At 37.3% G+C, this 27116-nt stretch overlaps 1 protein-coding gene and 1 long non-coding RNA gene across 2 annotated transcripts; one reads left to right on the forward strand and one right to left on the reverse strand.

Annotated features, from left to right (window-relative positions):
• Positions 1-267: 267 nt before the first annotated feature.
• On the forward strand, positions 268-22055 carry LOC101741324 (BOS complex subunit NCLN). The gene is made up of 10 exons (XM_004933406.5): positions 268-569; positions 838-1025; positions 1734-1920; positions 2498-2628; positions 3725-3937; positions 7515-7736; positions 8878-9045; positions 9641-9731; positions 14776-14905; positions 15427-22055. The coding sequence occupies exons 1-10, from the start codon at positions 395-397 to the stop codon at positions 15566-15568; spliced, it is 1647 nt and encodes a 548-aa protein (XP_004933463.1). The 5' UTR covers positions 268-394; the 3' UTR covers positions 15569-22055.
• Positions 22056-25139: 3084 nt separating this feature from the next.
• Positions 25140-26197, reverse strand: LOC134200646 (uncharacterized). The gene is made up of 2 exons (XR_009975650.1): positions 25619-26197; positions 25140-25322 (listed from the first exon to the last, which is right to left on the reverse strand). It is a non-coding gene; the product is annotated as an uncharacterized LOC134200646 (long non-coding RNA).
• Between the last annotated feature and the right edge of the window lie 919 nt (positions 26198-27116).

Below are 27116 nucleotides of genomic sequence, written 5' to 3' on the forward strand. Positions count from 1 at the left end.
TTAACTTTTATGGTTTAATCGCGTCTTCTCTATGTAGACGATCACGATAACTATTCATTACCTTGGAATGAATCCTCGTCTCACCTCATACAATTATCTTTCAATTAATTTCTTATTTAACGTTATACTTATAACGTATAACGGTATAACGTTATACCGAATAATATCAGCTAATTTGTTTCTTTTCAGTTTTCTCAAAACAATATAATTATAACATAAATGGCTGTATGGGTAAATTTCCTTTTGCGTTTGCATTGGCACAAAGAAAAGAGCCTGTGAAAGATATCATATCACTTCACTTATCACACGTAAGGCCTCTAAGGAGATTATGAGCTAGAAATTAGTTTCTGTGTTAATTTCATTACTGAAGAGAAGAACATAATTAGGTTCAAAAATGTGGCTGGATGAAGCAGACGGCTTTGCCGAAATATTCAAAGGCTATTTGCCTTTTTATCTTTTCGTTGCCCTACCTATTTTCATTATAATGTCTCCAGTGAATCCTGTGGCAGCCTCACACGAATTTTCCGTGTACAGAATGCAACAATATGACTTACACACAGTTCCCCATGGTAAGGTTGCTTATATTTATAGAGTTTAATTTAAAAAATTGAATAACAATGACCTATAAATTTTGAGGTTACTCTATATTTTTTTCATATTGAAGGTAAGATTACAGGCTGTTTGCATTTGGATCAGTGGCTTATCATTTGACATAAATATTTTGTTAGAAACGTATTTATTAACATTAGGCATCTTGGCTTAAAAAAGAGTCACCAAAAATCAGAAGTGATTAGTTAGTTTACTTAAATTTACATACAATATAAATTTTTGTCGTAGGTTGTCGTAGTGCCAGCTTCAACTTAGAAGGTCGTTCTTTAACATCATGGAGCACATCACGTCACTGTGTCGTTGCACGCGTACAGGACATAACTTTAGAACAGTTCCTAGAAATCCGCAATAAGGCTGGGGCGTTGTTATTAGTATTACCTAAAAATGAAACTCTTTTGACGCCTGAAGAAAGAGAGGTAAGATTATAATCACACACTATATGCAGAAAATGAAAACATTGAAAAATCATTTAATAATAAATTTTTCAAAGATATTGATGAATATATAATGCTACGAGGATATGAATGCTGCATACTTCCATACTTGCTAGTATGGTTTTGTTTTTGTTTAACAACGTTTATACAAACTTTAATAATAAATTTTTCAAAGATATTGATGAATATATAATGCTAAGAGGATATGAATGCTGCATACTTCCATACTTGCTAGTATGGTTTTGTTTTTGTTTAACAACGTTTATACAAACTTGCTATATAAAGAGTCAGACTCAATTCGGTGTTGTCTACTAGCTTAGCATGTAAAAGTAGCTATTTTAATTATATATCCAATTTTTATTTTATATGAGATTCAGCACGATTTTTTGTAATTAAATATGTAGATACTTAACACAGGTTCATGAATGACTTGCACACCACCTCACCTATTTCTCACACATCGTATTATAGAACTAAGACTTAGAACTCAGGTCTCGAGGTGAATATAAGCATTTATATTGTTGATTTGTATGGGCTCTGTTTACTTGACATCAGATGTGACTATAAGAACTGTCACATGTCAAAGCGATAAAAAAAAAGAAATAGTCAATAGGTTAATTGTAGTGATATTGTTAGGAAGAGCACTTTTGCATGTTCAGAGTCTGTACTAAGAACCTTGGTTGTATGCAGCATATTCAATTGCTGGAAATGGCGATGGTACAACAAGAGATCAATGCACCCGTTTACTTTGCTCGTTGGACTCCTGAAATGGAGGACATTCTGGCTGACCTCCAGCATAGTTTTATTACGGATGACAAGTCAGGAACCGCTCTAGAGGCAATGTTCAACACTGTATCATCAAATGGATATCAAATCGGTAAGCTTAACAAATTTACTAACTAATGCTGAAACACTTAAGTCTAATTACTAAAACTAAAAGACAAATTTGCTTTATTTAACAGGCAATGTTCAATTATATTTGTTTAAGTTATTATTAAAGCCAATTTTTTTTATAACCATCATCCTCTGTGCGTCGTATTCCTCAGTTCTGAGGATCGTGACCCTTACTGAGCACTTTTGTTAGGACTATGTTCCTCCATTCACTTCTGTCCTCTGCGCAGTGGATAGCGACATTGATGCTGGATTCCAAAGTCGCCTTAATCTGATCGGACTAGCGCATGGGACAACGACCCCTAGGCCTCTTTCCTTCCACTTTGCCGGAGATGAGAAGTCTTTTGAGATTGTCACCCTTTTTCCTCGGAACGTGACCGAAAAACTCTAAAATCCTACATAGGCAAATGGTGTAGAGTCTCAAGGAGACGCCTAGTTCTTCCAGGATTTATTATATTATATTAATTATATTGATTGATTTATAACCATAAAGAACATGAATTATATTTCAATTTTAGAAAATAATTAAACAAAACTGAACTCTGTTGTTTTTTCCTATTCAGTTGTCTCAGCCCCGACTCCACAGAAGCTCGATTCTAAACCAGTCACGTTACACGGCAAACTTATTGGGCGCTCTGGTTCAGCTCAAACCATTGTTATTGCTGCAAATTACGATTCCGCTGCCCTCGTACCGGTAACTACAGATTTTTAAAACTACAAGTACTGCTTAAAATAAGAAAAAATGCAAGAAATTTATTTACTTTGGTATGTGGCAGTTTCCATTTTGGGCATAAATTTGTTGTAAATAATTAGCTTTAACCAACTAAGTACTTGATATACAGGTATAATATAGACCTATTCTGGGCTTTGCAGAGCTATTTTATATAAATATGTTGATTTTTATTTATTAAATGATGGTTTGGAATTTTTTTTTGCCAACTAAAGATCTGTGTTTTGCATACTAGTTTTCGTAACAGTAGTCTTGTTTGCAAATGGATTGAGTTGAGATCCATTGTAATTGAGTAGACAATAGCCAAATAGACAAATAAATATTTAATACTAATATGACGTCAAGGAGCAAGCGCAAGACAGGGTAAAGTGGAGACAACTTGTGAGGGCCCTATGTACCAGTGGGGTACCCTAGGACTACAACAACAACAACAACAACAACAACTACTACTACTACTACTACTACTACTAATATGATTGTAGGGGAATGATACCCCGCCCCGCTTAGCTTACTATGCAGTTATAGTAATGAGCAAATCACGTCGGGGTCACCAGTGTGAGGATTTTCGGAGAGGACAAGGTGTGTGAGTGTTGGTTGAGTTGTCCTCCGGAAACCTTATTGGAGTGGTCAATAAAACACTACGTATAACTATATGTTTATTCGCGTCAGCGACCGCGGTGGATCGCTGCACATTAACCACTGACTGGCTAACGTATATTGCTCATTACTATAACTGCATAGTAAGCTAAGCGGGGCGTGGTATCATTTTTCATTATTATTCTTTTTTTAATTGTATTTTTTGACTTGTTTTTTCGTTTATTGTAAATATTTTTACTTATTTAAAAAAAAAACAAAAAAAATATTGAGAAAAAAAAACCCGCCGAGTTTGTTTCGCCGGTACTTCTCAGGGCTGTAGCTCTTTTTGGAACCGGTGGTAGAGTTAACATTTTTATTTATATTTTGACATTCAATAAGTGTGTTATGCTGACATCTAAGTTGAAACAAATGATGTTGAATTTGAATTTGAATTCCCCTACATGATTAATGAATACTTTTATAGGAAATATCCCAAGGTGCAGATTGTAATGCATCAGGAGCGGTAGCATTACTGGAATTAGCCAGGATATTCTCGCGTATATACTCAACGGCTGGGGGGCGCGGAGCTCCGACTTTGGTCTTTGTGCTGACTTCGGTGGGGCACTCGCTCAACTATTTCGCCACTAAGAAATGGCTAGAAGAACAATTGGACTCCAGTGACGCTTCATTGCTTCAAGTAAGTTTTTTTTTATTGCTTAGATGAATGGATGGACGAGCTACAATATTTAATGACTGTATTGATAGTGGTGTGTTTTCTGATCTAATGAAATATAGTAAAATAATACCTCTGTTTAAATCTGGTAGTACTTTTGACCCCACTAACTTTAGACCCATTTCAGTACTACCAACATTGAGTAAAATTTTTGAAAAAATTATTTTGGAACAGCTTTTGAACCATTTCTATTCCAATAACCTGCTTCATAACAAACAATATGGATTCACTAGAGGCCGTTCTACTATTGATGCAGGTGTAGATCTTATTAAAAATATTTTTCAGGCTTGGGAGGAATCGCATAATGCCCTTGGGGTATTCTGCGACTTATCTAAAGCTTTTGATTGTGTTGAGCATAATACATTGTTGAGGAAATTACACCATTATGGTATTAGGGGCGTTTCATTAGAACTTATTAAATCTTATTTATCCGGAAGAATCCAAAAGGTAGACGTTAAAGGAAAGAGATCTTCCGGTGTCTTACTTAATATGGGTGTTCCTCAGGGTTCCATATTGGGTCCCTTCTTATTTCTTGTGTATATCAATGATTTACCAAAGTTTATTGAAACCCGTCACGAGGTCGTATTATTCGCTGATGATACATCCTTATTGTTTAAAATTAAACGACAATTGGAAGATTATGACGATGTGAATGATGCTATCTCGCGCGTGGTACATTGGTTTAGTGTTAATAATCTGTTATTAAATAACAAAAAAACTAAATGTATAAAATTTACCACACCTAATGTTAGACAAGTAGACACTAATATCATTGTAAGTGGAGAGACACTGGAGCTTGTTGATTCGACAGTTTTTCTTGGTATAACAGTTGATTCCAGGCTGCAGTGGGGTCCTCACATATGCAAGTTAGCGAATAGACTTAGTTCTGCAGCGTTTGCGGTAAAAAAAATACGAACGTATACTGATGAAGATACGGCACGTCTAGTTTATTTCAGTTATTTTCATAGTGTTATGTCCTATGGCATTTTGCTATGGGGCAATGCTGCCGATGTCGAAACGATTTTCATCCTGCAGAAGAGGGCTATTCGTGCTATTTATAATATGCACCCGAGGGAATCCTTGAGGGACAAGTTTAAGGAAATCAAAATTCTAACTTTAGCGTCCCAATACATTTTTGAAAATTTATTGTACGTGCGTAAAAACATTGTAGAATTCCCCAGAGTCTGCGATTTGCATAATGTGAACACTAGGAACAAACATAGGCTTGCGTTGCCGGCGGCTCGAATTAAGAAAATAAGTAACTCTTTCAGGGGGCTGGGTGTACAACTTTTCAACAAGATCCCACAAAACGTTCAACTACTACCTGTTCATAGATTTAAGAAAACTGTCAAGGAACGTTTGTGCAACAAGGCATATTATAAAGTTAAGGATTTTTTACTAGATGGCACTACGTGGGAATGAGGAGTTCGCTCCTGGCCTTTTCACTTTTCATTTTTCATTATTATTTAATTGAATTGTATTTTTTTTGACTTGTTTTTTTGTATACTGTAAATATGTTTTCTTGTTTAAAAAAAAAGAAAATAGTTGAGAAAATACAAAAAAAAAAAAGGCCCGCTGAGTTTGTTTCGCCGGTTCTTCTCAGGACTGTGGCTTTTTTTGGAACCGGTGGTAGAGGTAATATTTTCTTTTACATTTTGGCATTCAACAAGTGTGTTTTTGATGACATCCAAGTTGAAATAAATGATTTTGAATTTGAATTTGAATTTGAAGCTCACAGCCCAGCTGGCGTTAAGTGGTTTCTGAAGCCCATCTACAACATAAATGCGCCACCCACCTGGAGATATAAGTTCTAAGATCTCAGTATAGTTACAATGGCTGCCCCATCCTTCAGACCGAAACGCATTACTGCTTCACGACAGAAATAGGCAGGGCGGTGGTACCTACCCGCGCGGACTCACAAGAGGTCCGACCATCAGTAAATTAAAATGTATAAAGCTTCCGAATATATATGAATACAAGACGCCATAGATATCACTATGTGAATTATGCTGTGAACAGGATGAATCCTGAGACATACAGCACTAATCTCAATAATGTGATCCGTACGTCGTTACGCTACACTTCACTGCGAGTAAAGTTTTGGGTGGGGTAGGAAAATTTTTGTTTGGAATAGGTAATTAATTGGGAAGGGATATTAATTAAGAAGGGAGATCATAATGGTTCCGGTAGTTTAAATTTTCATTTATAATGCATTAAGATATAGTTTATTAAAGAATAATCTAAAAAGTTACAAAAACTCACTTGTCCCTATTCACCCAGGCGTTGGGTGAATCGGGTCGCTTAAAGGGAGAATAGATTCGATAGGGCTGGCACTATTTAGTTGTTAGGTAGGTACTTAACTTTAGGTAATTGACTTTTTAACATCTTTAATCAGTTACAAAACTTTGATGACTAAATTAAACAATTTAATATTATTAAACACTAAATAAAAGTCATCTTCAGTTCAACAAAGTTAAATCTAACAACTCAGTGGTGGTAGGACCTCTTGTGAATCCGCATGGGTAGGTACCACAACCGTGCCTATTTCTGCCGTGAAGTAGTAATTCGTTTTGGTTTGAAGAGTGGGTCAGCCGTTGTAACTATACTGAGACCTTAGAACTTATATTTCAAGGTGGGTGGCGGCATTTACGTTACATATGTCTATGGGCTCCGGTAACCACTTAACATCAGGTGGGCTGGAAGCTCATGCACCCATCTAAGCAGTAGTTAGAAGTATTTTATGAACAGATATAGGTTATTTTGATAATATCCTGAAAAGCACCCTACGCTTTTTTACAATAAAATCATTTTTTCTTACACTATTTTTAATTGAAATTTATTAAAGTTTATTTTCTATTTTTTAGTTGGATTTTCTATAAAAGCGTATTTTTTTAGTTTTTTTAAACTATTATTTATTTTTCATTTTTTCAATATATATTTTTTAATATTGAATTGTCATCGGTCCGTGATAAGTATGCCAAATTTCGAGTTAATGCCTCGTTTTGAAGGGAATCAAATTCATGTTTAAAGATTCCGTTACATACTAACATACATATGTACGTCTGAAGCTAATATAGGCGTATTAAAAAAAACTCATCAAACTCACTATTGTGACATCCCAAATTTGTCCCTATTCCCGCCAATCTACGGTAATGAACGAATGAATGATGAATAAATGATTTATTTTATTTCAGGCAACAACAAGTCCATATCGACGCTTGAAAGGCAAACGTGACTAAGCGACAATGCATGAACTTTACAGTAGACTAATTTAAAGGTGAAATACTTGAAAAAAAAAAAAACTATTTTAACGAATCTAGCTGTAGGATTGAAATGATTTTAATAGACTTAGATTTTTTTTTTTGCGCATCGAATATGTTTATTGCCTATCATTTATGTATAAAGCAGTTATTGTAGCTTAGTCTCGTTTGCCTTTCGAGCGTCGACATGTGTACATAGTATCATTGAAACATACTTAAAATCAACAAAACCAATCAAATAAAAAATGAATAATGTATGCACGTGCGTGTTTGTGCGTCAGGACGTGTCGTTCGTGAGCTGCATGGAGTGCGTGTCGCGCGGCCCGGTGCGCATGCACGTGTCCCGCCCCCCGCGCGCGCCCTCCCCCGCGCACTCCTTCCGCGCGCGGCTCGGGGCGCCGCTGCAGCACAAGAAGATCAACCTCGCCGACGAGCTGCTCGCCTGGCACCACGAGAGGTTCAGCATCAGGAGGATGACGGCCTTCACTCTTAGTTCATTGCAGGTTCGTTAAGTTTCATAGTGATTCGCAACTTCGTATGTAGAGGCTGTTAATATGCTGCAATAGTTTCCTACTGGATATTCTCTACCAAATAAGTGTTTTCGGGTCTGGAAGTTTGTTTTATTTCAGTTTCGGTCTTAATTTGAGATTTCATTAATAGTCCATGCAGTGGCGGATTAAAGGTCCAGAACGCCTTGCAATAACTTTATCGGCGCCCCTGTACCGGCCATAAATGGCTATCATAATAGGAGGAAGTCGTCGTGGCCTAAAGGATAAGACGTCCGGTGCATTCGTATCGAGCGATGCACTCGTGTTCGAATCTCGCTGGCGGGTACCAATTTTTCTAATGAAATACGTACTTAACAATTGTTCACGATTGACTTCCACGGTGAAGGAATAACACCGTGCAATAAAAATCAAACCTGCAAAATTATAATTTGCGTAATTACTGGTGGTAGGACGTCTTGTGAGTCCGCACGGGTAGGTACCACCGCCCCGCCTATTTCTGCCGTGAAGCAGTAATGCGTTTCGGTTTGAAGGGTGGGGCAGCCGTTGTGACTATACTGAGACCTTAGAACTATATCTCAAAGTGTGTGGCGCATTTACGTTGTAGATGTCTATGGGCTCCAGTAGCCACTTAACACCAGGTGGGCTGTGAGCTCGTCCACACATATAAGCAAAAAAAAAAAAACTATAAATTTTAGCTAGTTGTTTTTGCAATTTCGGTAACGTTGTATCATCAAACCCTAGACTTTAGTAGACCAAGACCCTTGTACTTACGCTAATGCGCGAATGAATTAAGACTTTATAACTGTGAAGAAATCAAGAGGGACGACAGAACGAACATCGAAATTCATGATTCCTCTCTGCTCTGGGAAATAGGCCAAATAGGATTAATTAATTATAGATTTAGATTATAGATCAGCATTTAGTTCTTAATCGTCGATATGTTAGTTTCTTTATTTATTTAAAATTTCTGAGATCGCGCGCCCCTTGTAACTACACGCCCCTAGGCACGTGCCTAGTTTGCCTTACGGATAATCCGCCTCTGCGTCCATGACCACTTGTATCTATGTATGTATGATTAGAAATTACACTTAATGAAATCATCTCTCTCTCTCTCTCTCTCTCTCTCTCTCTCCAGAGTCACAAAGATTCAGGAAGGAGTACAGTGCTGGATACACCGTCTGAAGACAGAATCCAAAATTTAGTATCAAACGTGGCCAGGATAGCACGTGCTCTGGCCTCACATATTTACAACATCACTGATGATGAGAACGATGAGGATGCAGGTTTATATGATGATGTACTGGTATGTAATATATTTTTATAATATACTAGCTGACCCGGCAGACTTCGTAGTCCCTCAATCGATAAATAAAAGACCTAAGCTTTTGTATAAAATAAACTTAAAACAAACAAAAGGAATCCACCCGACGGGGGACACATCAAAGGAAAAACAAAATTGTAATTTTTTTAAACCTTTTAAATCTTCTCTGGACTTCCACAAATAATTTAAGACCAAAATTAGCCAAATCGGTCCAGCCGTTCTCGAGTTTTAGCGAGACTAACGAACAGCTATTCATTTATATATAGTATATAAGTCGGATTCATTTATATAAGTCGGATTGGTGGTAGGACGTCTTTTATATAATATAATGGAAGATTTTGATTGTTTCTACTGTTCTGAATATTTGATTATATTTCATTATCACTTTCAATGGTATAACTAGATCCTGATAATCGAATAGCCAAGTTTGAATCAATGGGTATTTGTTTTCATCTATATATATATATATATATATATATATATATATATATATATATATAGTATTTTAGAACAGTAGAAACAATCAAAATCTTACATTATATATATATTTTCTTTTACATAATTTATTTTCTTTCAGAATGTAGATGAGGCAGCAATAAGATATTGGTACAATTATTTATCATCTCAATCAAGATCGGCTCACATAGTCACAACATCACCAAACGGAGGTAAATATACAATTACAATGCACATACATAATACACTGTGTACCTCAGTGGGGATTTTTTTTTATTGCTTAGATGGGTGGACGAGCTCACAGCCCATCTGGTGTTAAGTGGTTACTGGAGCCCATAGACATCTACAACGTAAATGCGCCACCCACCTTGAGATTTAAGTTCTAAGGTCTCAGTATAGTTACAACGGCTGCCCCACCCTTCAAACCGAAACGCATTACTGCTTCACGGCAGAAATAGGCAGGGTGGTGGTACCTACCCGCGCGGACTCACAAGAGGTCCTACCACCAGTCAAAATGAGTAATAATGAGCACCCCTCTTTGCTAGGTCAAAGACTTCCACATAGGGTAAACAATTGTGAGACGAACAATTGTTTTCTCTTAGTCTGGGTATTTTATATCTATAAATATTTTTGTGCATATTTTATCATTTAGAAATATGCATATCAGTGTCAAGTTCTCGGAGTACAGAGAATCCTAGTTCTAGGACCAGATTAATGTGTCATTTTTCCTTGATTATTTATTTACCATTATGTATTATTAGGAATCAGAAGAAAAACCATTTAAAAAAAATAACAATTAGCACACGTTTACAGAGACTTAAAACAATGACTCACGCACACCATGTCCACGACTACCTTCTCTCACGAACGCCGCCGATCGAATGAATGCTTCGAGCAAAGGCGTTGCTATTTATAGGCACTGTACCCTCAACATTATTATAAAATTCGTGTTTCCTAAATTAACACTTAAAGTCTTTGAACGATGTTCTCTCGACGAATGTCAACCGACAAATGCGCGGGTGACGGAGCTGCACGCCGGTTTTATACCCTTTTTGTAGGGTATTCCTTACACGGCCTCTCCTGACTGTGGTTCGTCCTCGACCACATAACTGGGGTCTACTCGTAACGATGATGCGGAAGCGTGCGAAAGATCTTGTTAGGTTCGCGCCTCCCGAAAGTTCAGCAGGGCAGCCGTCCCAGCTCCAGTCTGCAACCACGATGTGAGGCTGCACCACGTGTGGCGGGCGTCCCGCTCGACCATCCTGATAGATAATCCTGAAAATGCAGGCGGAGCGCATAAGTAGCTCAGCAGGACTGCAAACGAACTACTCACCAAAGGCATCATAGTCCCCAACGAGTGAAGCAGCAGGCCGCAGATCGAGCGACATCGCCCTCTGCGTCACTGCCAGTCGTACGGCACCGTGAAGTCGGCGGCTCGCGAGCATCACGTGCAGTGTGCACACGAGCAGCACGTGCGGTCAGTACGCCAGAAATAGACGAGCTCACGCAGCCAGCGGCACGCAAGCAGTACGCGCAATATGCACGTCTGAAGCAGGCGAGCGCGCGCAGTTATGGCACGCGAGCAGTGCGCGCAGTTATGGCACGCGAGCAGTGCGCGCAGTCTGCACGCCAGAAGTGAGAGAGCGCGCGCAGCCAGCGGCACGCAAGCAGTGCGCGCAGTATGCACGCCAGAAGTAGATGAGCGCGCGCAGGCAGCAGCACGGGAGCAGTGCGCGCAGTAGCACAATCATTCTTAATGCGCATATTCCTGTTATTATCCAAGCGCCAGTGTCCGTCGCCCTTCGTTAAGTGTCTTCTGCATTTGGTTACCAGTGATCCCTGTAAAATGGTCCCAGACCCACTCGTACGAAGATCGTATTAAAAACGTACGAGTGCATTCCACACGCAGAGTTTATTCAAACGTGTGAAGCTTCCCGACACGCCGACCATACTCAAACGTGCCGAGGCTTCTCAATACGCAAGCCTTGGCCGATTGTATTGAGGCATCTCACCGTGTAGAATTAATTACACGAGTGAGGGATACGTAAAATGGTCCCAGACCCACTCGTACGAAGATCGTATTAAAAACGTACGAGTGCATTCCACACGCAGAGTTTATTCAAACGTGTGAAGCTTCCCGACACGCCGACCATACTCAAACGTGCCGAGGCTTCTCAATACGCCAGCCTAGGCAGATTGTATTGAGGCATCTCACCGTGTAGAATTAATTACACGAGTGAGGGATACGTAAAATGGTCCCAGACCCACTCGTACGAAGATCGTATTAAAAACGTACGAGTGCATTCCACACGCAGAGTTTATTCAAACGTGTGAAGCTTCCCGGCACGCCGACCATACTCAAACGTGCCGAGGCTTCTCAATACGCAAGCCTTGGCCGATTGTATTGAGGCATCTCACCGTGTAGAATTAATTACACGAGTGAGGGATACGTAAAATGGTCCCAGACCCACTCGTACGAAGATCGTATTAAAAACGTACGAGTGCATTCCACACGCAGAGTTTATTCAAACGTGTGAAGCTTCCCGACACGCCGACCATACTCAAACGTGCCGAGGCTTCTCAATACGCCAGCCTAGGCAGATTGTATTGAGGCATCTCACCGTGTAGGATTAATCACACGAGTGAGGGATACGTAAAATGGTCCCAGACCCACTCGTACGAAGATCGTATTAAAAACGTACGAGTGCATTCCACACGCAGAGTTTATTCAAACGTGTGAAGCTTCCCGGCACGCTGACAGTACTCAAACGTGCCGAGGCTTCTCAATACGCCAGCCTAGACCAATCGTATTGAGGCATCTCACCGTGACTCCGAGTGAGGGATACGTAACTAGAGAGCAATCATCTATAGCTCACCCTTCAGGTTCACCATAGGAATACGTATATTTGTGAACAATGATCATTATTAACTTTACTTGCTCTCAAAGAAGGCAGCACATGTCTCAGGGGTCCACTCGCCCCGCCACGACACCATATATTGTGCAGCTGCTTGCGTAGTTTTGTCATAACTGCCGACCGATATTATGCAGCTACCGGCACGTCGCTTGCGTGCTACTGTCGCAGGAACCATCGAGGGGCCCGAGCTGGCGGCAATGCCCGTGAGGCACCATCCTCACCATTCGGTAAGGTCCACGGATTGCCGGATCTACATTTCCTGTAGACTGTGAGTTATTACCCAAACAAGATTATCGACATAAAAAAACGGCTGCTGCTTGTCGGTGCCCGTCCACGCGAGCACTCCGTGGTACTAATTGATAAGCTCTACCTTGACCTAGTTCTCGACGAACTTCACGGCTCCGAAACACCTCAGTCGTGACATCATTAATTAGAGTCCTCACCACAAGTGTGGTGGCGTCTTTTCTACCAGAAGCTACAGGGCGGATGTCTGTTGTCTTGCGTTTTGTGATGTTCAGAATGAGCTGTAATCTCAAAAGTTTAATTGACCATTTTGCCAACACAGTCCCGTCTACTTGTTTGATATTACGCGTCACTGGTGACCACTAATGCCTGAAACCTACAAGGACTCTGCCTAACCTGACCTCCACCAAAAATGAAATCAAATCGTGAGTAGATTAGTGTTCGCGGCTCTAACCGGAGGGCCCCGTTATGCCCCATATCACTATTGAAGTTCTATTAAAGCACTGGCGAGGGTAGACGCCTCAGAACCAGGGATACTAGATTCTACGCGGTCTTGTTGCGAACCAACGATATCGACATGGGAGTCGTAACTGTCCGTAGAATATCGGTGGTCTGTTCAGCGCGCGCCTTATCGTTAGAACGTGTCGCGACAGGTTCAATCGTGCGCGAGCGCGATCTCGACCTCCACTACAAGAGCGACGGGCACTACGAGAGCGGTCCCTACTACGCGACCCGCGCCTAACCCGAGCACGTGACCGACGCACATCAGTACTGCGAGAATCACGCTGGTCTCGGACCCGTAAGCCATCCCGTGAAGTACGACCTCTATCGTTCGTATCGCGATTCTGTCTATCATCTCTGTGATCGCGAAAGCATGTCGTTTTCGATTACGAGAATCATCTCGAGACGGTCGCCTCCGTGTACTAGGAGTTTCAGCATGTCTCATTATCACAGTTAAAATTTGCAATCACACAAAAATAACAAATAAAGTATGAAAGCATCAAAGTAAGCAGTCATTGTAAAACAAAACAAAGTTCAGAGTTTTACGCTACTGTGGGCTATTTGAGTCCTTTATCCCACTTCTGATATTAGGAATCAGAAGAAAAACCATTTAAAAAAAATAACAATTAGCACACGTTTACAGAGACTTAAAACAATGACTCACGCACACCATGTCCACGACTACCTTCTCTCACGAACGCCGCCGATCGAATGAATGCTTCGAGCAAAGGCGTTGCTATTTATAGGCACTGTACCCTCAACATTATTATAAAATTCGTGTTTCCTAAATTAACACTTAAAGTCTTTGAACGATGTTCTCTCGACGAATGTCAACCGACAAATGCGCGGGTGACGGAGCTGCACGCCGGTTTTATACCCTTTTTGTAGGGTATTCCTTACAGTATATTTATCAAAATAATGTTGCCATATTCTTAAACTCAATATATTGATATAGGGTTCCAAAATGAAGTGTGAAGTGAATGTGTCAGCCTGTCTTTGAAAATAATTATTGTCCCTTTTTATTGATATTTATATCAATAAATCTTGTCTATTTACCAAGATCCCACAAGTATCTTTGAGATTTTTAAGTTCTGTTTAAAGAGTTCTTCTGATTGGAAGCTGGCCTCATTCCTACTTCATTTGTTATGTCGATTTAATGTTGTCCTTTTTTTTAATGGATTTTATGACCTGGTAACTAAGACCTTTAGGTCAATTTTTATTTTAATTTTAATTCTTATTTTTATGAAAAATGGTAATATGGAGCGAAATGAAATGAAGATGATTAATTTGAGACATTAATCAACTGGGATGAAATTAAATGAAATGAGATGAGATGATATGGAATGAACTATAATCTCAGTAAAATGGTGGTCATTTACGGAAATTTTTTCAGTGGACTTTTGGAGGATCCCGAGAAGTTACGTCCAGCGGCTTTGTTTCATTTTCCCACATTTGTGCACTGTCACAGAAATTAAACAGTTAATAAACCACCGTTATTACACATTTAAGCCTGAAGAAACACGAAATAGGCAAAATAAAACAAATCACACAACTTCACGCTCCCGCCAAAAAGTCCAATGCTGTGCTTTGTTTTCAGGTGTGACCGGGGCATTAGAAAGAGTATTATCTAGATACATGGAGGTTACCGTGAGCACACACGCCGTCGATAAACGAGAGCCTGAGTATACTCTGTACTCACCCACTAGCGCCACCTTGTACGTTTACAGGTGAGTTTGTTTTATTGATTAGCCGACAGATTTGTTCCCTACCTAATCGTTGGTAGCTAAGCTATTCTTACTACGCGCAGATGGGTAGGTGAGCTCACGGGCACATCCTGGATCGGAATCGCTCACATGATGGTCAGTTGAGTCCGAGTAAAGGAATTATTCATACAGTATCTGACAATTTTGACTTTCAGAAAAAGTATGAATTTGGAAGTGAAATTGCAATGTTAAAGTGGCAAATTAACGATGGTAAATGACAGATATCCTGCCAAAGACAAAATGGCAGAGATTCATACAAAAAATATATATATATATATTCGAGAAAATGGAAAAAAATTTGTTCCTGCATCACTGTACTTAAAACTATATAAGTGTTATATGAATAATATTTATGTGGTAATGTACCTTCCGGTAGAAGCAAAGTGATTAATTTAACGGCACGTAAATTGAGATAACAAAGATAAACTTTCATTGTACTTGTATTGAAACAAGATTAAAGTGTTTTTTTTTTCTATTTCTTTCAGCGTTAAGCCGGCGGTCTTCGATCTCATTCTAACATTAGCGATAGTTTGTTATTTAGCTGTAGTTTATTTCGCGATACAAGCCTTCCCGCGTTTCTACGAAGAATACGCGAAGATCGTTACGGGCAAGACCAAAGTACAATAGAGAGTTGTTACGTTACTGTGTGGGAAGGGAACTGAAAGCTTACAAAGACAGCTAGCTATACACTCGTTCTCCGTAGTAACTTCTATTTTTTTTTAACTGAAAAGGTACAAGGTATCATACCATACAGCCTGATCCTTTATAAATTTTTTTTATGAGAAATAATAATATGAAGTCAAATGAAATGATTGATTAATTTTACATTAATTTTCATTAATCAATTGGCATGAAATAAGATGTGGTGATATGGGATGAAAAAAATCTCAGTAAAAAGGTGGTTATTTACTGAGACTTTCAGTAGACTTTTGGAGGAACTCGAGAAGCTACGTCCAGCGGCTTTGTTTCATTTTTCTACATTTGTGCACTTTCACAGATACTAAACAGTTCATAAATCACTGTTATTACATATTTAAACCTAAAGAAACACTAAATAGACTAAATAAAACAATTCTCGCGACTTCGATCCTCGCGTTCCCGCCAAAAGTCACACTGGTTCTCAATATTTGCTGTCGCAATTCAATTTGACATTGGCTGTCATTCGCATCTGTCAACGCGATTTGCATTTTGTCAAATTCGAATGACCCTGCCGAAGGGGTCGGTTGACATAAGTCATAAATATTAAGTCCGTGTTACTGAAGTAATTGTTAAGTTTAAATGTGGTATTTTAAAAGAACGTATTATGTAAAATGATCTAAAAATATTCCCGCACAGTGAAAGTGAATAATAATTTATTTGTATTGTAAATGTTGTACATCGATTATTTATAGATGCAATGAAGAAAACGGATACATGCAAAGTTGAGTTTTATGTAATAGTGCATAAGTTCGATTGTCATTCTTGAATGCATATACTAGCAGTATGCTTTAATATTGTAATGTGTAAATAATGATCAATCACCGTCATCTATCGAACTCCGAGACAGTATTGTGCTTCAATGGAAATGTTATTGAGAGAAACCGTCGTCCCAAAATTATTTTGCATTAACTTCATTATTGGACAACACTAAATCGATATTAAAATATATCGATTAAGAAAAACGCTCACTCATGGTCCATGGTTTTGTATGGAATATTTGAAAACTAAAAATCAATAAGCTCGTCTCGGAGTTTGAGACAAAACTGCTCCCGCACTTAGATCCAGCTCTATATTTATCTTTTGTATTTTTGTTGAACGAACATTGACGTATCCAGTACTTTAATTCGTTGTTCTCACAAAGGATCCTATTGAAAAAAAAAAGCGGTTTAATGTCGCTTCCAGTGTTATTTGTAGCGGTTAAGTTCTTCGGTTAAGGGTAGCGCCGTAGTATCAATCGATTCTTATTTGAACACATATCAAGAAAAATTATCAGCCAAGACCGTATGTTCAAATCCACTATGGATCTATTAGCTTCAAATCGTTGATTTTCATTCTATAAATTCTCCATTTTCGAATCCTTCGCTTGTCATTAATAATGACATTGTTCTCTTGGGTATCTCGAAGTTTATATCCTCAGGGATCTTGCTGAGCATATTACTGGTGGTAGGACCTCTTGTGAGTCCGCACGGGTAGTTACCACCGCCCTGCTTATTTCTGCCGTGAAGCAGTAATGCGTTTCGGTTTGAAGGGTGCGGCAGTCGTTGTATCCATATTGCGACCTTAGAACTTATATCTCAAAGTGAGTGGCGGCATTTACGTTGTAGATGTCTATGGGCTCCAGTGACCACTTAATACCAGGTGAGCTGTGAGCTCGTCCACACATGTAAGCGATAAAAAAAAACTATCAAATCGTAGCTAAGTCAATAGTTTTGTTTCTGGTCATACCACTGCTAAATATACTTGTGTTATCACACGAAATGCACCAAAGCGACATTTTGTTTTGAACAATAAAACGTACATATAATGTTTTGGTTTACGGTTTTGAATTTATAACGGTTTTTATAAGAGTTTAAAAAAGTACATTGTTATTTATTTAAGTGTTTATTTTTAGAAATTTCGGGAAGAAATAAAACCCGACTTCAAATCGTTCGAGATAAATACATACGTACAAATTATTTATCTTGATTTCAAAACTATTATGATTTATTTTACAGTTTCGAATATTCCTTTTTCCGCGTTCACGGACGAAAACGTTCTTGACACGCAATTTTTGCTTTTAAAAATTACTTTAATCTCCAATTACTATAATAGAAAAAAAAAAAATACAATCGAACTGGCAACATAAAATTCAATGTTGCCAGTAAAAAGTCTAACATGATAACTATGTAAAAGACGTTTGTTGTGTATTTAAATTATAAAAAAAAGGTAATATGTATATTAAAAAAAAAAAAAGATTCAGAAAGCAATAATTGATTCCGTTTTTATTGAACTTTGAGAGTGTGTAAGTTAATGTATGAGAAGTTCGAATTATTATTCCATTACCGGCTGCATAAGTTTTTGTGGGTACACATATATTTTTATTTTATAAACAATATGCTCGAACAAATATAAAGGTTTTAGATTCATATTCTCCACTAGTTCATTTATAATTAGTTAAGGAACGGGTTTGTATTTGGTGGATTAAAAAAGAACATTGGACAAAGTGTAGCTGATTTCACAAATACTCAGATTAAATGATTTGTCAATAATTATTAAATTTCACATTTTAGGGTTTTATTTATTTATTTATATATTGTAAGACTTATGAAGAAAGACAGACCAATTGTGGTTGAATTTGTTAAAATTCACGTACAGAACCCTGATTGGTTTGAATATAATATAATAATAAATTAGAAATTTATAATGATTTTTTTCTGGTTGTTGCGAGCCGTTTCGAGGCGCCTCACAAACTAGCACTTCTGTTTTACATAACAAGTGTACCCTATCCGATGTAGAAACGCGACTAAATCTTCAATATCATGTCTAAATGTGGAGACTTCCACGCGGTTGATTCCGGTCGCCATCTGACTTCAGTGTGCTTAGTGCGAGTTTTTTAACGTTCTGGATAGCGTAAAAGTTAACTAAATTTTTATGCAGTTGAAACAGCGCCCCTAGCGGCAAACATAGGCAAATATGAGCTAACTTTTACGCTATCGGGAACGATAAAAAACTCCCACTAAGCACACGGATGGGCTGTGAGCTCAGCCTTCTAACTATTATTTTAATCTAATCAAATTGCCGTTACAACGTTAATAAATTTTATGCATTTGTTGAGATATAAGAGTACCTTTTACGAGTCATTCTACCAGTTAATTTTTAACCGTCCCAATATATATATATATATTTAATTCCTTCCGTATTTAAGTTCGTTCTTTAGATAAATTCAGTCGCCGTTGCACTTTAAAACATTAAGAGAAATAACCTTTTAAAGAAAATAATACGTGTACCGTTCTAATAAAAGCTGATTTTACGTTTGAATCGCGCGTTTATTTCTTACATATTAATACTTCAATCGCCCGTGACCCAGTGATGGGCAAAAAGTAATCAGATCAGTAATAATTACAAATTACGGTTACATTGTAATCGGTAATTGAGATACTTTGTTAATAGTTGTAGTTTAATTACTAATAGCGACCCGCCCTCGCTTCGCTTCGGAAACATTAAAACACACATGAAACCAAAAAAATAAAATAAAATTTTTTTAAAAAAAAGTAGCCTATGTTCATCAGGGACAATGTCGGCTTCTAATGGAAAAATAATTTTTCAAATCGGTCCAGTAGTTTCGGAGCCTATTCGAAACAAACAAACAAACAAATCTTTCCTCTTTATAATATTAGTATAGATTAGAATACAAAAGTAACTAGTTACGCCCATCACTGCCGTGACCACGGTAGTTTGTAATGTGTTCGAGAAAACTCTCAAATAATAAATATTAATTTATGAAATTAGTATCATGTCTACAATTCGGAAATACCGAAAAAAGAAAGTATATTGTAATTTATTGTGTTGTAAATAAACAAATAAATAAAATAAAAACGGCTGGATTTAAAGAAATAATTTCGATGCCTCCAATGAACACTACTCTAACTCCAAATTCGTAGATTTACGGGAGGAGCGTTTAAACGAAAAAAGTTGATAAAATCTTTATTATTGCAAATATATTTATGTTTTTTTTGTGTAACTAGCTGATTTACTCTTGCTTCGAACCCCATTAATAATGATTAATTGTAATACTTTTAAAATAGTGAAGCGATTTGCGTGAAAAACGAAAATTTCAATATTTTGAGTTAGAGTAATCTTCATTGGAGGCATCGATTTGAAATGGTAATTAATAAATGCTACCGTTCTTTTTCATTATTGAAAAGTGAAAAAAGTTTAGCGGTGAATTTAACACACAGTTATTTTGGATGAACTTGCTTTTTGTATAAGGATTTTATAACAGGTGTTCTCTGAAGTAGTTCAGTTTGTATTTTGTACTCGAGAAAATATGGTTTAAAACTGTCGCTTTCATTACACAGGCTGATGGGACTGGTGTGGTTTACGATTTCACCACACTGAATTCGATAATCTGGGTTATTTTACCACGATTTTCGCATTTATACAGTTCCCTTGGAGAGATACAATCAGCTAAGTTTGGCTTCGTAAAGCGTCATCTTTGTCGCACGAAACACTAACGGTGTGCTTAGTGCGAGTTTTGTAACGTTTTCGATAGCGTAAAAGTTAACTTAAGTTTGTATGGGTAACGTTTGCCTACGTTTGCCGCTAGGGGCGCTTTTCCAACTGCATCGTGTAATAAAAGTGAAACCCGCAAAATTATAATTTGCGTAATTACTGGTGGTGATAGGACCTGTTGTGAGTCCGCACGGGTAGGTACCACCACGCCGCCTATTTCTGCCGTGAAGCAGTAATGCGTTTCGGTTTGAAGGGTGGGGCAGCCGTTGTAACTATACTGAGACCTTACAACTTATATCTCAAGGTGGGTGGCGCATTTACGTCGTAGATGTCTATGGGCTCCAGTAACCACTTACATGCGTACAAATTTGAGATAACTTTTACGTTATCGAGAACGTTAAAAACTCGCACTAAGAGATTGTACACAAAACTGCGATGCGACGTTGTATCGTAAAAATCTACGAGCTCCCACGACGCATCGCAAGAACTTGCGAATTGATTCGCATCGCGCATTCCTGCGATGCTAAAATATTGTGGAATTGAACGCCAAATGTGGAAGGGAAAAACGCCTTGCCGCACGAAATCGCACTGCAGCAATTCGTGTCGCATTTGAGTCGACTATTATCAAAGCCGGCAATGTGACTTTTGGACAATTATTGGTAAATCAGAAAAACGAATTATTGACTTTGTATTCCATTGGCAGTCACAAAACTCTTCTGAACGACATCTTAGATAAATAACAGGTTAAGTATTAACCTTTATTTAATGCAGGTTTTGAACCGTATTCTTTGAAGGAGACGATTATATTCAAATCAATCTGTATTGACATATCAATAACATTTTTTTGTCCAAATGCACAGATTGCCACCTTTTATAATAGACGACTCATTTATGTGTGTTGCAAATTCGCATCGCGTTGATTCACAGTTTTGTGTACAAACCCTAAGCACCGCACTCAAATAACGACGGACACACGTCACACGGGTAGACTTGAGTGCGACAGAGACAGCGCTCCACGAAATCGAAATTAGCCGATTGTCTCTTTTCAAAAGTCGATGTGCAGTCTTTACCGCCGGGTACTGCATTTAAGCTATGCTATAACCTATAAGCTATGAATAGTTGTTATTTTTGTGTTTAATATTAACGAATACCAATTTAATTCTGTACGTTGATAAAATAAACACTAAAGGTTTAATAAAAAGGCGTTTCGTATAGTTTTTTTTTATGAATATTTTATTTTCGGAAACTCAAGTATATTACAGCTATTAGGTATATATCACATAGGAGTCGTCTATTATCAAAGGTGGCAATCTGTGCATTTGGACAAAAAATATATATTGATATGTCAATACAGATTGATTTGAATATAATCGTCTCCTTCAAAGAATACGGTTCAAAACCTGCATTAAATAAAGGTTAAGAGTTAACCTTTATTTATCTAAGATATCGTTCCGAAGAGTTTTGTGACTGCCAATGGAATACAAAGTCAATAATTCGTTTTTCTGATTTACCAATAATTATCCAAAAGTCAGATTGCCGGCTTTGATAATAGTCGACTCATATCTAACAAATAGCAAAAAGCAAGTTCAATCAGAGAACAAAGTAGCGTAACTAGTTTTGTGTTTAAGTGTAAATGGTGAATAATGCGTGGAATTGAGATAATAAAAATGTTTTAAAAAAAGAAGATTATTATTATTTTATTAACCTTGGGAGTATTGGGAATGGCTTTTTCTCTGGTTGGTGGGGAACCTACTGCAAAGTTCCCGCGTCTGAGGGAGTACGCGGCATATGTGGAACTCTGTGGCCACAGATGGTACAAGCCCACCCAATAAACAATTACCCTGCATCCTTGCTCGACTCCCGATCCTGGCCAGAGATAGAATCCGGACAAGGTAAGAGTCAACATTACAATTACAAATGAATACCAAGCCCCAGAAATGAGGACATTTTTATTTTTAACTACCTGACCTGGCAGGCTTCGTAATGCCTCATTCGATAAATAAAAGACCTAAGCTTTAGTATAAAATAAACTTAAAACTAACAAAAGGAATCCGTCCGACGGGAGACACATCGAAGGAAAAACAAAATTGTTATTTTTATTTATTTCCGAGCATTTTGATATTTATCTACCTTTTAAGCCTTCTCTGGACTTCCATAAATAATTTAAGACCAAAATTAGCCAAATCGGTCCAGCCGTTCTCGAGTTTTAGCGAGACTAACGAACAGCAATTCATTTTTATATATATAGATAAACTCTATTGAAACTTTAATAATATGTTTTTGGTAAGTACTTGGATTGTTGTTTTAGTCGAAGGAAGAACAGAAGACACGTAGGTATAACATAGGCCTTCATATCTGCCAGATAATGAAACAGCTTACGTACATTTAAAATAGGAGTATTGTTATAAACAGAAATGGGGTGGGTGTATGGAGAATCTTAGCATTACTTCAAGCTGGACACATTACGAGAGCTCGAAACGTTCATACCCGGATTGGGCAGTGGTTTCCCACATTACATAACAACATATTCACGCAGACTATGTGTTGTTTGTGCTTTGAAAATGTAAATGTGTAATTATATTGAAAATCTCTCTAGAATTGAGTTTAGTGTCAATAATGATAGCAAGATGCTAAATGCCGTTTGCTTATAGTAGTATTTAGGTACGTTGCAACATTGAATCTAATGTAACGAATGAATTATGATTAATAATTGTTCTAAATTACGTTCAATGAATTACGATTATGTTTTTTTTTATTGCTTAGATGGGTGGACGAGCTCACAGCCCACCTGGTGTTAAGTGGTTACTGGAGCCCATAGACATCCACAACGTAAATGCGCCACCCACCTTGAGATATAAGTTCTAAGGTCTCAGTATAGTTACAACGGCTGCCCCACCCTTTAAACCGAAACGCATTACTGCTTCACGGCACAAATAGGCAGGGCGGTGGTACCCACCCGCGCGGACTCACAAGAGGTCCTACCACCAGTAAATACCTACCACCAGTTTATAGTATATTATCTATGTTAAGTTATAGTGATTAATCTATGGTAGTAGTAGTAGTTTTATTTATCCAAATGGAAAGGCAAAGGTGTCGTACCATACAGCCTAATCTTTTATACATATTTTTTTATTTTATGAAATATGATACTATGAAATGAAATGAAGATGATTAATTTGAGACATCAATCAACTGGGATGAAATTAAATTAAATGAAATGAGATGATATGGGATGAAATATAATCTCAGTAAAATGGTGGTCGTTTATTGAGATTTTTTCTATTGACTTTTTGGAGGATCCCGAGAAGTTACGTCGAACAGCTTTGTTTCATTTTCCCACATTCGTGCACTTTCACAGATATTAAACAGTTATTAAACCACCCATAATCTATGGAAACATTCTTGGCAGTATGTATCACCACAGATAATTAATTATATAGCAGGTATTAAACTGGTGTTTGAGCACAACATACTGAACTCGTCATTGGTCTAAAGTGAAGGACAGCTGTGTGCTTAGTGCGAGTTTTGTAACGTTCTCACTAGCGAGCCAGTTTGCTCAAAGGGGACGGCCCATTTCAGGCCCAAAGCGGACAATAGATTAGAGAAAAAATACTTAGTGCATTAATTTCGTCATAAATAAATATGCATTTACTTTCTTCCAAATAAGCGCCACTACAGTTTACAATAAGTAGTTTAAAAAAAGTAACTCTATTGAAAAAAACAAGAATTTTATTTTTGCGGGAAAAATATTGCCAACTTCAAAACCTTTTACGTATTAAGTAAACATTTTAAGTATATAAAAAAACATATAAATAAATCATTTTAAATATTATCATTAATCAATTGATTTTAATCGATTTTAAGGACATAAAATAACATCAAAGACATACCCATTGGACTTTAACTTGTTACTATACTTGAGACCTTAGAACTTATATCTCAAGGTGGGTGGCGCATTTACGTTGTGGATGTTTGTGGGCTCCAGTAACCACATAACACCAGGGTGGCTGTGAGATCGTCCACCCATCTAAGCAATAAAAAAAACTTAACTTGTATTGTTATTTAAATATGTACAACTAAAACAAAAACATAAAAAATAAAATATAATGTGTACTCGTAAAAAAAAGATTAAGAAATAAATCCAATATCGGTTATTTAAAAAAATGATCGATATATGAATTTCATGTAATTATTTTTCTTTATACTGACAACACTGATTTTAATCTGACTGACTGACACTTCGCTAATCGCTTGCTGCTTGTGCTTGCGTTCAAAATGGATGTGTTTTGATTTTTCTTCGATTTATTTTGCTTTTATCAATAACGTTTCATACTACGGCTGAAAACCATTGTGTGAATTGTGGTTTTAACCTGACCGAGATTTAAAACCGTGTATATGCTCTCCTGTCTTCGATCAACAATAGTAACTAGATAAAGGGATACGTACAAAATTAAAGCAAAAACTGTCCGCGTGAATATATACTTATATAGCTACATTCGTTTACTAACAAACGGAGAAAAAAGTTTTGAAACACTTTTACTTTCAAACTAATAACAACTATGGCACCTAGTAATAAAGTCACAAATCTCCAAAACATTATCTAATACTTACGATCATTCGTCACATAAAACGAGCAAAGCAATAAATTACTCCTGTCACTTACCAATAAAAAGACATATTTTAAACAACTTTTAATGTTAAATCAATCTTAAATCGCAACAAATAAAGTAACTTTTCCCTTAATTGCTCTGAGAACTAACATCGTTTTGCTTTATTTATTTTTGCTTCTTGAAATGCCGATTTCTATTTACTACAGGAGGTAAGGGAGTCGCGCTTAACACTAAAATAATTTATTAATGAATTAAAGTAAAAGTTTAGTTGTTTACTTTTTATGTTTTGGAAATGTATGTTTGTTAGTATCTATACATTACTTATTATTTTATTAGCGTTACGTTTTTGTGTAATATATATTTTTAAGTTTTCGCGGCCAGTGCACATAATAACAACGTTTAAACGGTTTCAAGCGTGGTATTTTTATTACAATGTTTCGGCCACATTTCAGTAGCCGTGAGCACGGAAGGCAAAGATGTCCAGTGTCAATAAGCGGAGTTCTTAGCTGGCTTATAAAAGTCATCTCTTGTTTCTCTGGCGACAATCGAGATCCATTCTGCACACGTGATTGCTAGGAAAGCTAAAATAAAACTGGAAAGCTAAGTATCTAACGAGAGTCCAACAAACAGACACAAAAGCAGCATTAACCAATTTTAACCAACTAATTTTGAAGTGCTGCTAACAAATTTTAAAAAATTATTACAACACAAATCTACTCCATGCATTTACTGTTCTGTTAAGCAAAAGTTTGTCCATGTGTTGGCCGAGCCTTGGCCAACATTTGTAGCGGTGGTTAAAAATCGGTAATTTTGTTCAAAATTTAATATTATTTATAAGTTTAAAGTTTACAATATAGTTTATACTTCATGTACTTACCGAAAGTAAGATACTCCGGCCGTTAAATTGCTTTTTCGGGCCTTATTTTTGCAACTTTTGAATACACACTGCGGTATTGTGAGACGGGTTGACATTGGCTGTGTTTGAAGTGAACTAAACAAAATAAGAGCTCACATTTCAAGTGCGCTGTTATTTGACGAGACGGATTTTATGCACCGACCCGAAATCTAGTTACTATTGTTGATCGAAGTCTCCTGTGCTATTTTTAGATGATTTACTAATTGTGTATGAAGATGATGAAAATATAGAATAATATAGATATTTAAAGAAGTATGTGTGTTTTTTATACCCTAATAACTACAATTGGATAAAAATACATTAGGAACATCTTAAACATTAAAAAAAGAAAAGTTCTTGAGGTATTTATATAGAAAATTAACCTCAAAACGAGTTTTTTATTTTTATTATATTTTTTATAATAGTGGCGTCAATTTCAATATATTTTTTAGATATCTAATACATTTAAGAATTTGAATCAGTCCATTTTTATAGTAATATTTAATGTCCACCTTGGGCCTAGCACACTATGGAGAGTGGGTAATCCCCTTTGTATGCAATTGGAACAGCGCCCCTAGCGGCAAACGTACTCGGTGTTATTTTGTGAGTGCGAGTTCATATTAACGTTGTGATCTCGTAACCGAGTAATTTTACCGAAATGAGTACTACGAATGACATTTGTGCGAGTGCGTGTTACAAATTAGTGGATTTTAACGTTTCGATCGAGTATTTCTTTAGTAGTTTTATTTTTCCAACTAGAGAGGCAAAAATATCTTGCCATAGAGCCTAATCTTTTTTTATGAAAAATGATAATATGGAGTGAAATGGATTTGATTAATTTGAAGCATTAATCAATTGGCATGGAATGAAATGAAATGAGATCAGATAATATGGGATAAAATATAATCTCTGCAAAATGCTGATTATATACTGAGATTTTTTTCAGTGGACCTTTTCGAAGACTTCGAGAAGCTACGTCCAGCGGTTTTGTTTAATTTTTTAAAATTTTCGCACTTTCACAGATACTAAACAGTTAATAAACCCACGTTACTTTGTTATTGCACAGATGGGTGGACGAGCTCCCGGCCCACCTAATCTTAAGTGGTTACCGGAGCCCATAGACATCTACAACGCAAATGCCGCCTCCCACCTTGAGATATTAGTTCTAAGGTCTCAGTATAGTTACAACGGTTGTCCCACCCTTCAAACCGAAACGCATTACTGCTTCACGGCAAAAATAGGCAGGGTGGTGATACCTACCCGTGCGGACTCACAAGACGTCCTACCACCAGTAATTACAAAAATTAATTTTGCGGGTTTGATTTTTATTACATGATGCTATTCCTTTACAGTGAAAGTCAATCGTAAACATTTGATAAGTACGTATTTCATTAGAAAAATTGATACCCGCCGGCGGGATTAGAACACCGGTGCATTGCAAGATACGAATACACCGGACGTCTTAACCTTTAGGCCAGGA

Source organism: Bombyx mori, chromosome 19 (genome assembly GCF_030269925.1).
Source record: "Bombyx mori chromosome 19, ASM3026992v2".
NCBI lineage: Eukaryota > Metazoa > Arthropoda > Insecta > Lepidoptera > Bombycidae > Bombyx > Bombyx mori.

Coding starts and splice junctions, on each gene's coding strand:
- LOC101741324 (XM_004933406.5), top strand. CDS start 395: ATGTGGCTGGATGAAGCAGACGGCTTTGCCGAAATATTCAAAGGCTAT. Junction 9,732..14,775: donor CACAACATCACCAAACGGAG/GTAAATATACAA, acceptor CTTTGTTTTCAG/GTGTGACCGGGGCATTAGAA. Junction 14,906..15,426: donor GCCACCTTGTACGTTTACAG/GTGAGTTTGTTT, acceptor TATTTCTTTCAG/CGTTAAGCCGGCGGTCTTCG.